The 16,332-nt window shown below is 38.5% G+C and overlaps 1 protein-coding gene across 1 annotated transcript; it reads right to left on the bottom strand.

Annotated features, from left to right (window-relative positions):
- Positions 1 to 8,330: 8,330 nt before the first annotated feature.
- On the bottom strand, positions 8,331 to 9,386 carry LOC139739001 (galanin receptor 2b-like). The gene has a single exon (XM_071649617.1). It carries the CDS (start codon positions 9,384 to 9,386, stop codon positions 8,331 to 8,333), a length of 1,056 nt encoding a protein of 351 aa, XP_071505718.1.
- Positions 9,387 to 16,332: the final 6,946 nt, after the last annotated feature.

Genomic DNA, 16,332 nt, shown 5'->3' with positions numbered 1-16,332 from the left:
GTTGCTATTTAGCGTTTCATTTTATCCGTGTAGTGTGTGCACGCGTTAGGTCAGGATATGTACCAACCCCTGATCGTTGTTGTTGTTTTTTTTTTAGTAACACATTAAGACAAAAGGACAAATGAAACATGCACTTGTAGGTTTTTGAAGGCCGTTTTCAACAAAAAGGAATTTAAAAAAAAAGAGATGAAACGTTTAAATTGAGAAATAATGAAACAAAACGCTAAGAAGCAAAAATAATGAAGATTTGAAGATTGCATTTCCAAAGAAGGAGACATACAATGTAGTTATAACAAGTATAATATATATATATTCTGACACTAAACGTTGATGAGATGAGCTGAGGACATTTTTTTTGTTTGTCAGCTGAGGAAACCTGGAAATGGAAGGGGAGATGAGCTGAGGACCTTTCTTTTTTTTCCCGGCCCTGTGTAGTTTTTCGTCTCTTCCTCTATAGGTCACAGGAATCTATTAGATTGATTTTTTTTTTCAAATTGCACAGAGACGGTGAGCGATTGAATAATTGAAATCGCACCTTTTTGTATTGCACTTTTTGATGTCGTGTGTGCGTCCTTATGAACGCCTGATAAGTATTTTGTTTAATGCAAGAGAATATGAAGGAGAGCGGTGAAGGTTGACGTTTGCATTTTCTTCAATATGTCTCCGTCTGACAGATGAAATTTGTAAGATCGCCACTGCTGATCTGTAATTTAACATCTTTTCAAGCAATGCTTACAATGGCGACCCTTTGCATAATCGCTTCTTAACTACAATTGTTATTGTAATCCCTGCTGCATAGACATGCATACTGTATATTATATCATTAGTTTCCGTTTATATGGTTTTTTATGCAAGTCAAACGACTCTGTTTTAAATATATTTTGTATGTTTCCCCACATGTTCATGATTATGCAACGTATGTATGATTATTGATTTGCAGAAAATAAAATATCTATCAAACAAATTTGTTGTTGTTGCTGTAGGTTTTTTTTTTTTTTTTTTGGGGGGGGGGGATTTTTTTAAAACTTGTTCCAAGTACATCGTGTCACTACCGGCAACCAGAGATAGCCTGGTGGTGGTGTCGCTGCAGCTCGGAAAGCAGTAGATGACAGGTTCGAGACCCCACATGTGTGTTAAATTACAGATCACCAGTGGCAACATTACAAACTTGATTTGTTAGAGGAGGCAAATTGAAGAAAATTCAAGCCTCTACAATTATCTTATAGGCCCTATCAATAATTTCATATTAGCTTAACTTTCAAAAGAAACAGTATTGGTCAACTCTTCAAGTACGCTAGCACCGGCGTATTTGAAAAGAAGAAAAAGAAGAAGAAAAAGAAGAAGAGGAAGAAGAAGAAGAAGCATGTTACAGATGTGTAGTAAGCTTACCAAATTGACTGTTATTTCTAAATAGTTTAAACTTATCTGTGACTCTCTATGCATGCACTGACTGCAGTTTCATCGTCATTTTTCCGCTATTGTGCCTTGTGAGAAATAATTATTTATCGTATGCATTAGAGCTGGTGTATGGTTGTGCATTCCTAGGTTTTAGGACATCATCTACCTGGAATATATAATATTATTGTCATCTCCTTCTCTCTCATTGCACTCCTCTAACCCGTAACACACAATCAGACACGCATGCACAAGAACGCACACACATGGCTCGCGCAGACGCACACTTGTGTACATTCAGCGACGAGCAACAAAGTCCAGAGCACGGAACCTTTACGAGACCGGGGAGAATCTGATATTTTCAGCCACTCGCTTCCGTCCCTCTTCCTGGAAGAACTAGAAGCATTTAGAGCATCGTTTGCTGTTTGCATTTACCAGCATTTGCATAAAGATAATATATTTTTTTGAATGTCATATACATGTATAACATATACAAAAACACTTGTGAGTGTATGACATCATCAACCCTCATTTGAATATTCATAAGGACTGGTTAAGAAATGTTTGCCCCAAAAATGTGAAATATCAAACAGTCATATCCAATTCCTTATCATCCAATATTTTGTCATGTTTATCATTATTCTGTAGGGAATTCGTAGTTTTTCTTTCAGACTTTATCTACTTTTATGCTGGATTTTCCTTTTTTTTTGGGGGGGGGGGGGTGGATTCCTCTTTCAAATGAAAATGTTTTATGCTCATGTGTTGTTCATTTACCGGAACATCTTTTCACCCTTTGAGTTAATGTTGTTGTTTTCTCATAGAAAAGTAATCAAACGTCATCCCTTTTACCGAAGGGATTTAGTTGTTTGTGCCGAAGCAATTAAAGAATAAACTTAAGGCTCTTTTGCCGCCTATCAGTGTAGTTAAAAGTCAGTTTAGTGGCATTGCTGATGTGCGTATAATAGTTGTCATTCTTAAATCATTAAATGAGGAAGCCAGACGTGTCAATATAAAAACGTTCTTCACTAACCATGTCTCTTAGGTAACATCTTAACTGTATTAAATACCTCATGATCGCCATGTTGCACGTATTTCTGTGAAACATTGTTTCCAATCCCATTTTACTGTTTTTCTATATCGTATACCAGGAAAGAATATAAAGATTGCCTTTGAAGGAAAAATGAAATCAAGAATGTAGGGAATTATGCAAACATACACTATCAGCCTAGTAAAAATATCACAGTGTATTGCATCAGAAGGGTCAAATTTCAACAAACTTAGAAAAAAATAAAGCTCAAATTCTAACGAAATATGCTGGTACTTGTAGCATAACGATGATCATCATTTTTTTTTAATAAAATATTTTATGGTTATAATACAAAGCACGTCTTTTGCAGTTCGCTGGAATATAATTGCCTTGGATATGACCCAGGTATATTGATTACGGGGGCAGAAATGAAATATACAGGTGAAGTATATGTTTTGCTGTCGTAAGATGGCGAGAGTGTTATCATTAGATGCCTTTTAAGGCCTCCGCATATTATACGAATTTCGATCGCACAACTTACCAACTTTGGATCCGACAGAAACGAGCGTGTTTATTCTGAGACTATTGTGACTATATTTTGAATCCAAAGTCGGTCAGTCGTGCGATAGAGGGTCATAAAATAATTATGCGGTGGCCTTTAAAATCATTCTCATCTCTTGATCTCTGTATAGGCCTACCTGAGACAGGCGTACAGATGCCCACGGTCGTTAAGTCAAGTCTTCTTCCACGTTTTCATCACAATCAATACCGCATAACACGAGGAATTGAAGAGACTGATACTAGTTCATTGTGCTCGCTACTGCTATGAGTTTATTTTAGGAACCATGGTTGACCCTGGCAAATATAGCATTTGATATCTGAATGACAGTTATTACAATGACTTCATTGAAAATGTTACATCGTCAGTAATTTCAAATCATTCATAATCTGCATACAAAAATTATCCTTGGAAACGATTTATATTCAAAGTGGCAAAAATACATCCAATGTGATGAAATAAGAATCTAAAAAATCGTGTCTGCGTGAACAGAAATTGATTTCATACTTACATAATATAATGACACGTACTTAGTATAACAAACTATACTGTGAATTGAGCCCCTTAAATATATACAAAATGCTGGTCTTGTGTAACCACGTTTTCTGTGCATTTTTTTTTCTTGGTATATCAAAGACATCAAAGATGGGTCGTTCATTGCAAATATCCAAGTAGGTCCTACATAGTTGTAAGCACATTAAACATTATAATGACTTCTTTAACTCTTCGTGTGCCAACTGGCACTCAAGCACACACAGAGTTGAGGGACTCATGTCTTCGGGTTTGCTTTGAACATTCTAGTTTGAATCAGGGAGGTGGGCTACCTCCCTGGTTATATACTTGGCATGAGAGTTTCCCCCTAGTTATTACGGTCAGTGAGGTCATTGATCACCAAAGTTGTTACATGATTGTATTACTAACCTCATAATTCTAAAGGTTCTAGAGCTACAGCAATGTATTGGATTTCGAAAAATTGCTATTTTAGGCTGGATCACATTTCAACATTCATTGGGAGCAATAAAACTGCAAGAGAGTTGGTTTGCTATAAAAAACGTATCATCTCCGAAGAATATCACATTTCGTCAGCGTCATAGTCTTCCTTCAAGGCTGGGAAATAAAAAGACTGAAAGTTCCTTCCCTCTTCTTGTACCCTGCCGATAAGATTTACGGTAACTAATTATATTTTTACTATCTTTAAAAACGAAAATAGAATAAGCTCATAATTATAATTGCAGACTTAGACTTTGACCTGGCTGCTTGCGTTTGTTGTTCATTCACTTCATATAGGTGCAAATTTAATCATCAAACTTGAACAGAGTAATATTACTACTTAATAAAGATAAAGAAGTACTTAAAAGAGAGACAGACAGAGAGAAAAAAGAAAGAAAGAGAACGAGAGAAACAACGGTCGGAGTGCCATAATAATTGTAATAATAATAATAATAATAATAATAATAATAATAATAACAATGATGCTAATTAACAGCACCCTATGTGGCGCATAACACATATCACATATCATGTCCCTATGGGCTCAATGAAGAGAAAAGTTATAGAAAAAACATACAATGCCAATTACATTATTACAAAGCATCATGCTTGCTTACACTATTTAAAGATTCGTTTTCAAAACAGACTTGAATCTATTAATATCATTGATTTGTATCAAATTCTGGGATAGCTTATTCCACAGCCCTACTGGAAAGAACACAATGTGCCACAGTGTGTTCACAGTGTGGTCATAGTCGACTCTGTGAAAACGTTCAAATTTAACAATGTGAGATGATTTCACACTAGTGGTTTGGTTTTCACAGAGTGTTCACATAGTAATGTTCTGTGTCACATTGTGAATTGATGATTCACAATGTTTTCACACAGCTAAAACGGTCGAATTTAACAGTGTGAAGAGATCTCACACTGTTCACACAGTGTTCACATTGTATTCACACCGTGTTTCTCACACTGTGGGATTCTGTGTTGTTTTTAGCAGGGAGGGTAGAGGTGTTATAAGCAAAGTAGGCTATTCAATATCCATAAAATTTGGTTCTTATGATCGGAATACGAATAGTCTTTGTTTTTTGAACGAAGGTTCCTGTCTCGTGTGTCAATTTGAAGTAGTTCGCTCAAATAATGCGGAGCAAACATAAAGAAACATTCAAATGCTAGTAGCAATATCTTAAAATGAATCCGACTTTTGACTAGATGTCAGTACAAGCTTCTTAGAAGTGGTGAAATTTGCGGAGCTTGTGGAGCAAACATAAAGAAACATTCAAATGCTAATAGCAGCAATTATCTTAAAATGGATCCGACTTATGACTGGATGCCAGTACAAGCTTCTTAGAAGTGGTGAAATTTGCTCATGTTTCTTGACTATGGATACCTCTAGTGCTGCGGAGTTTTGGATTGTTTGTAATCACTGTTTGACCAGCAATCCACAAAGCAATCCATTACAGAAATCAAGATGGCACATGACGAAAGCATGAGCTAATCGTCCCGCTGTGTGTTTGTCAATAAACCCTTGAATTTGCCCAATTTTATGTAGAGCAAATGAAGCAAAGCGAAATTTTACGACGCAAAATTTTCCATGAGCAATTTATCATCCAAGAAAACACCTATAATTTCTGCAAATGCGTGCTGCACGAATTGAAGTACCATCGAAATCAAAAGTCTGTATGGATTCTACTATTGAATATTGACCATTATAAGAAATCGCTCTGATATAGAATTCAATCCATGGAATTACATTCTTAACTTCAGATATCTTAAAAACTAAATACAGCTGAGTATCTTCGGCATAAAACATCTTTGAACACCAAATGAATTGATTGAATTCGTTCGAAGGAGATGTTTACTGTTACAATGAAAACAAAACTGGACCCCGTACAGATCTCTGGGGAACACCCGGGTATATAACTACATCTTCAGTAGACGCATTTTTCTCCTATCGCAATTTTTTGAGTTTGTCCGAACAGTTACGACCTAAACCAGGCGGAGCCTTTCCTTGAATGCCGAATCTTTGAGACAACCTATGCATTAGTGCATTATGATTCATGGTGTCAAAAGCTGAGGAGTAGTGAATAGCAGTACCAATATAATTTCCTCTGCCCTGTCAAGAGAAACAAGAATATCATTCACAACTCCACTAAGGCGGTTTCCACACTGTGGAATTGCCGGTATCCCGATTGTGATTAGCATGCAAGTGCATGGAAATGTCACTGGATCGAGCTCCAGTGCTTCAATATTATCCAAAATCTCTTTTTTTTCCTCATCAGAACATCGCCCGGCAATTTTGTGTTTGTTCTGTATTTGAGTATCAATTCTTCTACGATGTAATTTTCTACGATGTAATTTACATGCAATTAAATTTCCGTGTACCACATTGATATATCTTGATTGGTGGACATTTGACTCATTTCGCACGGAAAAGATTGAATGAGGTTGAATGTTGCATAGTTGGTTTCATGTTACTATTTCCTGTAACTCGTCCGTTGTTTACCCTCAGTATGAATTTTTCGCAGGCACGACGCGGCAGCTGGTTGAGCGTGCCGTGTGCAAAATGTGCTTCTGCGCATGCTCAAATCCGGAAAATTCCCTTTCGGGGGAAAACGAGAACGGTTCTTGGCCAAAATAGTGTAAGGACCCCATGTTGAGCAAGAGTGACCAGCTAGCCAATCAGTGATCTTGTCAGTAATGGCTCCATCTTCATTAAACTGCTCAGAGATGGGGATGGGAGTCCGACTGTGGGGACCGTCACAGCTGATTGCTTCCGCGTCCGCTCGGTCTTTCCGTCGTGTATAAGCGAAAGTTCCCTAGTAAAAGCCAGTTCGGAGTTTCCTCATGAGCGAATATGTACGAATACCCTCCCCTTTATCTCAGTTGGTAATACACTTCATGGGTTTTGAAACATATACGTTTGTGGAATTCTTGAATCATGCTAAAAAAAAAAAAGAACTTGCGTAGACCATGGAGACCAGAAAGGTCTGTCAATCAACACTTAAGGAAGCATCTATTTCATAACTTTGCATTGTATTAACAAACCTATTCTATCATAGTATTCCCAAACATGTGCCTCAGGCTTGCTGTCAGGTGACCGTGCTGGCAAGCACCACTCGTATCAGAGGATTACGTGAATGACAATATCACATCACCGATGCTTAACTTACTGAAATGAAGACCAACATGCCCTGTTGGCACAAATGACCTTATTCTGGAAATGCACATAGTGGAACTCGAAGCTGGTTTACTCACTGGAGAGGCGTGACTCGGTTGATGAGGTTCATACATTGTACTTCATTTTATAATACTGTGAGTGCACAGGAAGGTTTAACACGCATCTATAATTCAGCGGATTTTATACCATGACTGTGGTATCAATGCGCGCCAAAAGTGTCAAGGAAATGAATTAACAATACAATCAATCCATTAATAACTTTTCTATTTCAGTTTCTGGAAATGCTGTCTAATTATGTCCAACGTCATAGGCTGTTCAGCTATAGGGTTTCAACGGATAAGCTATTGATAGCAGTTACTTTTACTTCAATGAACAAAAAACCCAAAATAAATCTTTTCATGTTAGTTTAAACACAAGCATGACAAGAATGGATGCTTACGCTGGTATTTCAGATTATGTACGCATTTGAACATATTGGTGTAAACAAGAGGTTATTCATACGAATATATTCATCGTGTGATAGATGTTGAAAGTATTGCAACGTAGAGAAAACACCCAGAATAAAGATTAACTTGAAAACTCAGTCAGTGGGACTATGATTGCTTAAAGATGATTAAAGGAACTATGATTGGGAAGGATGGGATTCAAGTTTGCATTCGCACTAAAAAAAAAATAATAATAATAACCCGGTGAGGCATGGAAAGTATTTTTATACCCGTTTACATTTAAGGGGTTGTTTAGTCTCCTAAACCCCCTCAACGTTAACGTGCATGGTGATAAACTCGTCCTATTCACAAAAAGAAGGAATGTCATCCTCGTGCAGTTTGAGCGAAGGACCAGGCCACAGCTATTTGGCACGTTTCATGGCATTGTGCGAGTACGAACCATAACGGGTGCTGTTCGTTATTCCGAAGGGTCGCTATTCCGAAGGTTCGTTATTCCGAAGGATCGTCAATCCGAAACACGCAAATTCCCTATATCTAGAGGTTCGGTAATCCGAAAATGAAAAAGGGTTCGTTAATCCGAAAAGTTGTGGCGTTATTCCGAAGATTGATCAATCCGATAATGAAATTCGGAACAACGAACCTTCGGAATAACGAATCTTAGGAATAAAGAGCATTCGGAATAACGAACCTTCGGAATAACGAGCTGTAACCACATAAACAGCAAACTTGATGTCAAGGAGTGTTATTGGACGAATTCGCAGGTTGACTGACAACTGTCCCATGCGGTTCCATGCTTATACGGTTGCCCTGGTTACAGCGCGCGAAGCAAATATTTTTGAATTCCATCTGGAAGTGTTCATACTTGAATGCGTAAATCACAGGGTTGACGCACATGTTGCATAGTACTAGCCCCTTGACTACGTCGTGCGTAGTGCTGTTAAAGTCATAATCATAGCCCATGTTGTAGGCGAGATATGTTAGTTCTGTGGGCGTCCAGCAGACGATGTAGCTCACGAAAACTATGCATAACGTTGTTGTGACGTTTCGCTTTGCGCGCTGGAATGCGTTCACCTGTACCTTTCCATGACTCTTTGTGCGCCTGCGCAGCATGAATATGATGCTGATGTACGCAAAACTCATGATGATGATAGGGAAGAGATACTCCAGCATAAACAGCAGGCAACCCATGAAGATTTGGACCCCACGGTTTGGCCAGTGGGGATAGCAGGCACGTTCGGGCGAATAAATAAAGACAAGAGGCCAATACAGTTGATAGAGGGCGCCGTACACCCAGACACACACCATGCAAATCTTCGCGCGTCTAACGGTGAAGAAGTTCCTGTGTTTGACAGGGTGGCACGTGGCGAAGTACCTCTCCAGCGACAACACGACAAGGTTTGCCGTGGACGCCACGTAGAGAGCCCACAGCGGATACTCTGAGTCCCACATCCTGCAGAAGAACTCCGCTAGACCCCGATTTTCCACGCTATTCGACTCGGAGATTCCCGGGGCAGCGTAGTGGATGAGAATGAAAAGTACCGAGTCCAGAAGGTCGATCAAGGACTGATTCAAAATCAGGTGGTTTGTGATTGACTGAAATTGCTGACGCTTGGCGATAAATACAAAGCAAACTATGCTATTACCAACCAGTCCCAACAGTCCAATGAAGGCGTAGAAGATCTGAAGGTAAAGGTCGTTCAGCGCGGCTCCTCCACCACCTCCGAGCTGCGCAGGGGGGAGTGTTACCGTGGGCTCGCTGGCGTTGTTGTGCTGTTCCACATCAGCCATCTTGGTGGTTTGTGTTTCCCTTGTTGCTGTTTAGATCGACGAGGACATGTGAGCGTACTTTGACGGCTGCATTAGTCCATCATCCTAGCATGGAGAAGAATAAACAACGTAAAGAATATGAGTGGATCATTCCGCAAGAACAATAGCATGTAAAGTTAGAGTCTTCATCTGAGAACATTATCATATCCAAAAAAAAAAAAGATAGGAACGTAAAACATGAGTGAAGGCCAAGTTCAAAGCCACAGTAGCCTGACAATTAACTCTTTGACTGCCAGGTTCATTTCCTGTCCGTGTGTTTGTGTATGGGATTTGTGCGCATTTCACTCACTGGCACAGAAAAAAGTTAAATGCAGTTGATATTAATTTTCTTTAATACGTTTTCGTCATCTGTGGTAACTGTATTCAGCTATGATTCTTCTTTTTTTTTGTCAGCTCCTTTCTTTGAGCTGCTTGTGGATGTTTAATTTTCATATTGATTTTTTTTTCAAATATATTCCATCACGATTCTGTCATGAGATGAGGATTTTCATGTAAAAAATATATTCTTCAAGATTATTATTTCTTCATGATTTATTATTTTGTAGACAAGCTAGTGTTACGGAAGATGAGGTAAATTTTCTGCACCCGGACCATTCGTGTTTTACAGATTACTATACTGAAGTGACAAATCAAACGATGACGAACTCTTCGACCGTTAGCAGGCAACTTTGATTGACTGTAAGTCATTGCAGAAGTACACATTCAATTGTAGCATATCTTACGTGGATTCTTTGCTTTGAGAGTTTCAGGCTAAAACTATGAGTAGAGTTGACACCACTATAGTACCACTTACTGAGACGCAGTCCCAATGTGAATATAGTACTCTTGGAGGCATTGAGGCACATAGTTTTGTTAGTCTGGGTGCCAGAGGCTGAACCTTGTTTTACCGTCCACCCAATGTTTTTTGATGGATTTAACCTATTTTGGGGGTGCTGAATCCGAATCTGGATGATGCAACTCTTGCATCCTTGAGAGTTTTGAGATATTCAAGATGGCCTTCAATATGGCCGCCCAAACCGGAAATTCCCATGTATTTCCTTCTAAATGGTGAGAAATTGAAAACAATTGATGGTTTTACCCTATTTCAAGGGTGCTGAATCCGAATCTGGATGATGCAACTCTTGCATCCGTGAGGAATTTGAGATATTCAAGATGGCCCCCAAAATGGCCGCCAAAACCGAAATTCCCACGTATTTCCTTCTAAATGGTGTGAAATTGAAAATACATGATGATTCTACCCTATTTCGAGGGTGCTGAATCCGAATATGGATGATGCAACTCTTGCATCCATGAAGTTTTTGAGATGTTCAAGATGGCCGCCTAAATGGCCGCCAATTAAAACCAGAAATTCCCATGTATTTCCTTCTAAACGGTGAGAAATTGAAAACAATTGATGGTTCTACCCTAATTCGAGGGTACTGAATCCGAATCTGGATGATGCAACTCTTGCATCCTTGAGGGTTTTGAGATATTCAAGATGGCCGCCAAAATGGCCGCCAATTAAAACCGGAAATGTCCATGTATTTCCTTCTAAATGGAGAGAAATTGGAAACAATTTATGGTTGTACCCTATTTCGAGGAGGCTGAATCCGAATCTGGATGATGCAACTCTTGCATCTATGAAGTTTTTGAGATATTCAAGGTGGCCGCCAAAATGGCCGCCAATTAAAACCGGAAATTCCCATGTATTTCCTTCTAAATGGTGAGAAATTGGAAACACTTTATCGTTCTACCCTATTTCGAGGGTGCTGAATCCGAATCTGGATGATGCAACTCTTGCATCCGTGAAGTTTTTGAGATATTCAAGATGGCCGCCAAAATGGCCGCCAATTAAAACCGGAAATTCCCATGTATTTCCTTCTAAATGGTGAGAAATTGAAAACAATTGATAGTTCAACCCTAATTTGAGGGTGCTGAATCCGAATCTGGATGATGCAACTCCTGCATTGTTGAAGATTTTGAGATATTCAAGATGGCCGTTAAAATGGTCGCCCAAAACGAAAGTTCCCATGTATTTCCTTCTAAATGGTGACAATTTGAAAGCAATTGGTGGTTTTTATCTTATTTTGAGTGTGCTGAATCCGAATCTGGAGGATACAACCTTTGCATCCTTAACGGTTTAGAGATGGTAAAGATGGTCGCCAAAAATGACCGCCAAAAACGGAAATTCATAGGTAGACCCCCTATTTCCTTCTAAATGGTGTAAAATATAAAACAGTTGGTGGTTTTACCCTATTTTGAGTTTGCTGAATTTGAAGCTCCAGGGTACAGCTCTTGCTTCCTTGAGGGTTTCGAGATAATAAAGGTGGCCGCCAGAATGGCCCCCAAATGGCCGTCAAAAACGAAATTTTCCATGTAAGCCCTATATTACCTTCTAAATGGTGTAAAATTGAAAACAATTGGCGGTTTTACTCTATATTCAGGGTGCTGAATCCGAACCTGGTTGATGCAAATTTCGTGTTCTTTTTTAGGGTTTTGAGATGTCCAAGATGACCACAAAAATAACTGTCAAAAATTGGAAAATTTTAGACCCTAGGCATCACCGAGACCCTCGAAACTTGGTTGTTTAAATTTGTCCATTCTTTACGGTTTTTAGACGCCGTCCAAGATGACAACCAAAATAAGTGGCAGAAATTCCAATGTTAATATATTTTTTCTTAATGGTGAAAATTTTAAAATAAATTGATGGTTTTACCCTATTTCGAGGGTGCTGAAGGTCTTTGAAGGTTTTGAGACATCTATAAATGTCCTGTATAAGCGGAAACTCCTTAACATTTTCTTATACTTAAATGGTGAAGTCTTGTGCTCTAACGCGGAGCGGGGGATTAAACCCAGGGTGAAAAGCAATAATTCGTGCAATTCGGCATCCAAAATGACTGTCACAATGATATTGTGATATACTGAGATATTCCGATATGTCTCAAACGGAACTTTAACACGTACTGGAAAAAAAAAAAGTGATATTGACATCATACTGAAACGTACAAACACAAAGATACGACTGAAAATTCCTTTTATGCATAATTGTTATAAAATAATCCTTGTGGTCGCCAATATGGCTTAACAGATGTTAAGTCAATCCTTTTCGGCTATCAATAGAGTAAAATTGAATTACAGCATGCTGGTATTTGGTGTTGAAACTTGTCTTGTATTCTGACGAGTCTCGCCTCGTATTTTTATAAAACTTGTCTCATATTCTGATTATGTCATTGGAAATGGTTGCATCCATGACCACTATAGTAGATATCAATAAGGGTAATTTCAAAAGCACTCTGCGCGATTATGATATTCGTAAGTATAAATTGGATTATCAACTATTACCTTACATGTTGTTGTTTTTTTTATTCAGTTTTTTTAAACAACGCGTTACCTGTGATTTGTCCATCCCCTCTTGTGTGTTTGATATGTATATATGTATGTATATATATATATATATATACACACACACACACATATATATATATGTATATACATTCATATATATGTACATATATATATGTGTATGTATATATATATATATATATATATATATAATGTTACATCATATTGTCGAAAAAAATAATAATGTCATCAAGACCACCAATATAAACCAATTAACCAATTTGAGTGTTCATGGATGAAGAGATTTGAACTGCTCGTGGATTAAGACAGGTAATGTTGGGTAATTTCAGTAAACTTCTCTACATCACTATCACAATATGATTTAGATGAACCGCTTGCACACTTGTATCGTACCAACTCAAAGATATCCGGTAGAGCTGGTTTCACTGTATTATACAGCAATTTCAAACTGTTCCATTGACGAAAACCTGAAATCTTTCAGTCAGAACTAAGATAGGGTAAAACCATCAATTGTTATCAATTTCTCACCATTTATAAGAAGGAAATACATAAGAATTTCCGTTTTGGCGGCCATTTTGGCGGCCATCTTGAATATCTCAAGGTGAATCATCCAGATTCGGATTCAGCATCCTCGAAATAGGGTAAAACCATCAATTGTTTTCTATTTCTCATCATTTAAAAGCTAATTCATAGGAATTTCCGGTTTTAATTGGCGGCCATTTTGGCTGCCATTTTTGCGGCCATCTTGAATATTTCAATACCCTCAAGGATGCAAGGGTTGCATCATCCATATTCGGATTCAGCACCCTTGAAATAGGGTAGAACCATCAATTGTTTTCAATTTCTCACCATTTAGAATGAAATACATGGGAATTTCCGGTTTTGACGGCCATTTTGGCGGCCATCTTGAATATTTCACAACCTCAAGGATGCAAGAGTTGCATCATCCAGATTCGGATTCAGCACCACCGAGCTAGGGTAAATCCATTAATTTTTTTTTTTTCAATTTCTCACCATTTAGAAGGAAATATACAGGAATTTCCGGTTTCGGCAGCCATTTTGGCGGCCATCTTGGATATCTCAAAATCTTCAAGGATGCAACAGTTGCTTCATCCAAATTTGGATTCAGCACCCTCGAAATATGGTAGAACCATCAATTGTTTTCAATTTCTCACCATCTAGAAGGAAATACATGGGAATTTCCGGTTTGGGCGGCCATTTTGGCGACCATCTTGGATATCTCAAAATCTTCAAGGATGCAACAGTTGCATCATCCAAATTTGGATTTAGCACCCTCGAAATAGGGTAGAATCATCAATTGTTATCAATTTCTCACCATTTATAAGAAGGAAATACATAAGAATTTCCGTTTCGGCGGCCATTTTGGCGGCCATCTTGAATATCTCAAGGTGAATCATCCAGATTCGGATTCAGCATCCTCGAAATAGTGTTAAACCATCAATTGTTTTGTATTTCTCATCATTTAAAAGCTAATTCATAGGAATTTCCGGTTTTAATTGGCGGCCATTTTGGCTGCCATTTTTGCGGCCATCTTGAATATCTCAATACTCTCAAGGATGCAAGGGTTGCATCATCTAGATTCGGATTCAGCACCCTTGAAATAGGGTAGAACCATCAATTGTTTTCAATTTCTCACCATTTAGAATGAAATACATGGGAATTTCCGGTTTTGACGGCCATTTTGGCGGCCATCTTGAATATCTCACAACCTTCAAGGATGCAAGAGTTGCATCATCCAGATTCGGATTCAGCACCACCGAGCTGGGGTAAATCCATTAATTGTTTTCAATTTCTCACCATTTAGAAGGAAATATATAGGAATTTCCGGTTTCGGCAGCCATTTTGGCGGCCATCTTAGATATCTCAAAGTCTTCAAGGATGCAACAGTTGCATCATCCAAATTTGGATTCAGCACCCTCGAAATAGGGTAGAACCATCAATTGTTTTCAATTTCTCACCATCTAGAAGGAAATACATGGGAATTTCCGGTTTGGGCGGCCATTTTGGCGGCCAGCTTGAATATCTGAAAATCCTCAAGGATGCAAGAGTTGCATCATCCAGATTCGGATTCAGCACCCCGGAAATAGGGTAGAACCATCAAAAAACATTGGGTGGACGGTAAAACAAGGTTAGGCAAAAAAAAAGTGGCTTTGGCACCCAGACTATATCCAGTAACTCGAACTTTATAGGCAGACTATAATTGTTTTTTATATGACTTGAGATCAAAAATGTAAACAAAGAAGGGGGAAAATGAGGCGAGAAGTCGTGTGGTGGATGCAATATTGTGGAGGGATCCTACACTGACCGTACGAAGCAGCGCGAGATGTCAGAATTGCATTGTAGTGTCGCAATAGATTACATTCCAAGAAGTAGCCCTGCGAAGATTACAGCGCGCGATGTCAGAATTTCTTTGTGCTGTTACAGTGTTAGAATTGCTGTGAGACATCATTTCACAAATAGGGCGCTCTTCGGAAAATATGGTCATAAACAGTGGCGTCATTTTCAAAATTGTATACTAGACGGAGTGTCAAACAGGTAAACATTCTGAAGTAGTTGAAATACATGAAATAACGTGAAGCTGTTTTGACCCGTCACTTATGTAAAAAAATTTAATCCAAAATATGACAACGCTTTTGCATGTACATCTCGAGCGAGAGAGTATTCAATATGCAAGATTTCTCGCTCTTCTTATTTTTTATGGAGCTCTAAAATCCTCTTGTTTGCCACTTATTTTCGTGATGTTTTCAGTCTGTGTGTGTTTTTTGCTTTGTTTTGGGTACTAGAGAGAGAGGGGGGGGGGGGGAGGGATAGAGAGAGAGAGAGAGAGAGAGTGTGTGTGTGTGTGTGTGTGTGTGTGTGTGTGCATGTGTGTTAGTGTGTATGAGTATGGCTGTTGAGAGATTAAAAAGTATTAAAAAAATGAAAAAGGGAGCTTACGGTCACTTTGCAAGGGATTACAAGGAAAGCTGGTGGAACTGAATTCCAAGAAGTAGGTTGGTTCGTAAGTAGTTATAAGCACTTTGCACTTGGGACTTTCGCTCCAGAGATTCAAGAACTCTAATTATTTCATGTCGTTTTTGTGTTTCCTTATCTTTACTCTTCTCCAAACAGTAACTTACCATAAGACGTGGGAATGCTGAAATCCCTTTTCCCCATAATTTTCACGACCAAGAAAATTGTTGCTATGACTAGCTATCAGTAGTTTGCGGAAAGGAAAAAAAAACCGAGAAGGAATTATAAATTTCAAACAGGAAAAATTCCCGTCATAACAGGAATGGATTGAAGAAGGATAAATACTTTTTTGTGTGTGTTAATCAAGCAGTTTGTAATCATGGATAATGTTCGCCACAGGTTTTCATTGGAAAGAACAACGAAAAAAGAAGAAAAAAGTAATAATCTATTTCTCCTCTCCTGAGAACGAAACTCTCAAACAAGTGTGTGTATCTGATCCTCTACAGAGTAATAAAACAGTCCTTAAGCTGCGCTGCACAATGAGTCATAATGCATGTCGCGCAGACTATACTGATGTCAAGTATCCCTTTAA

Source organism: Diadema antillarum, unplaced genomic scaffold (assembly GCF_040938485.1).
Source record: "Diadema antillarum isolate AM-2024a unplaced genomic scaffold, OU_Dant_1.0 seq00000778_RagTag, whole genome shotgun sequence".
NCBI classification, from domain to species: domain Eukaryota; kingdom Metazoa; phylum Echinodermata; class Echinoidea; order Diadematoida; family Diadematidae; genus Diadema; species Diadema antillarum.
The sequence above is the reverse complement of the archived record's forward strand: the minus strand, read 5'-3'. Positions and strand labels throughout refer to the sequence as shown.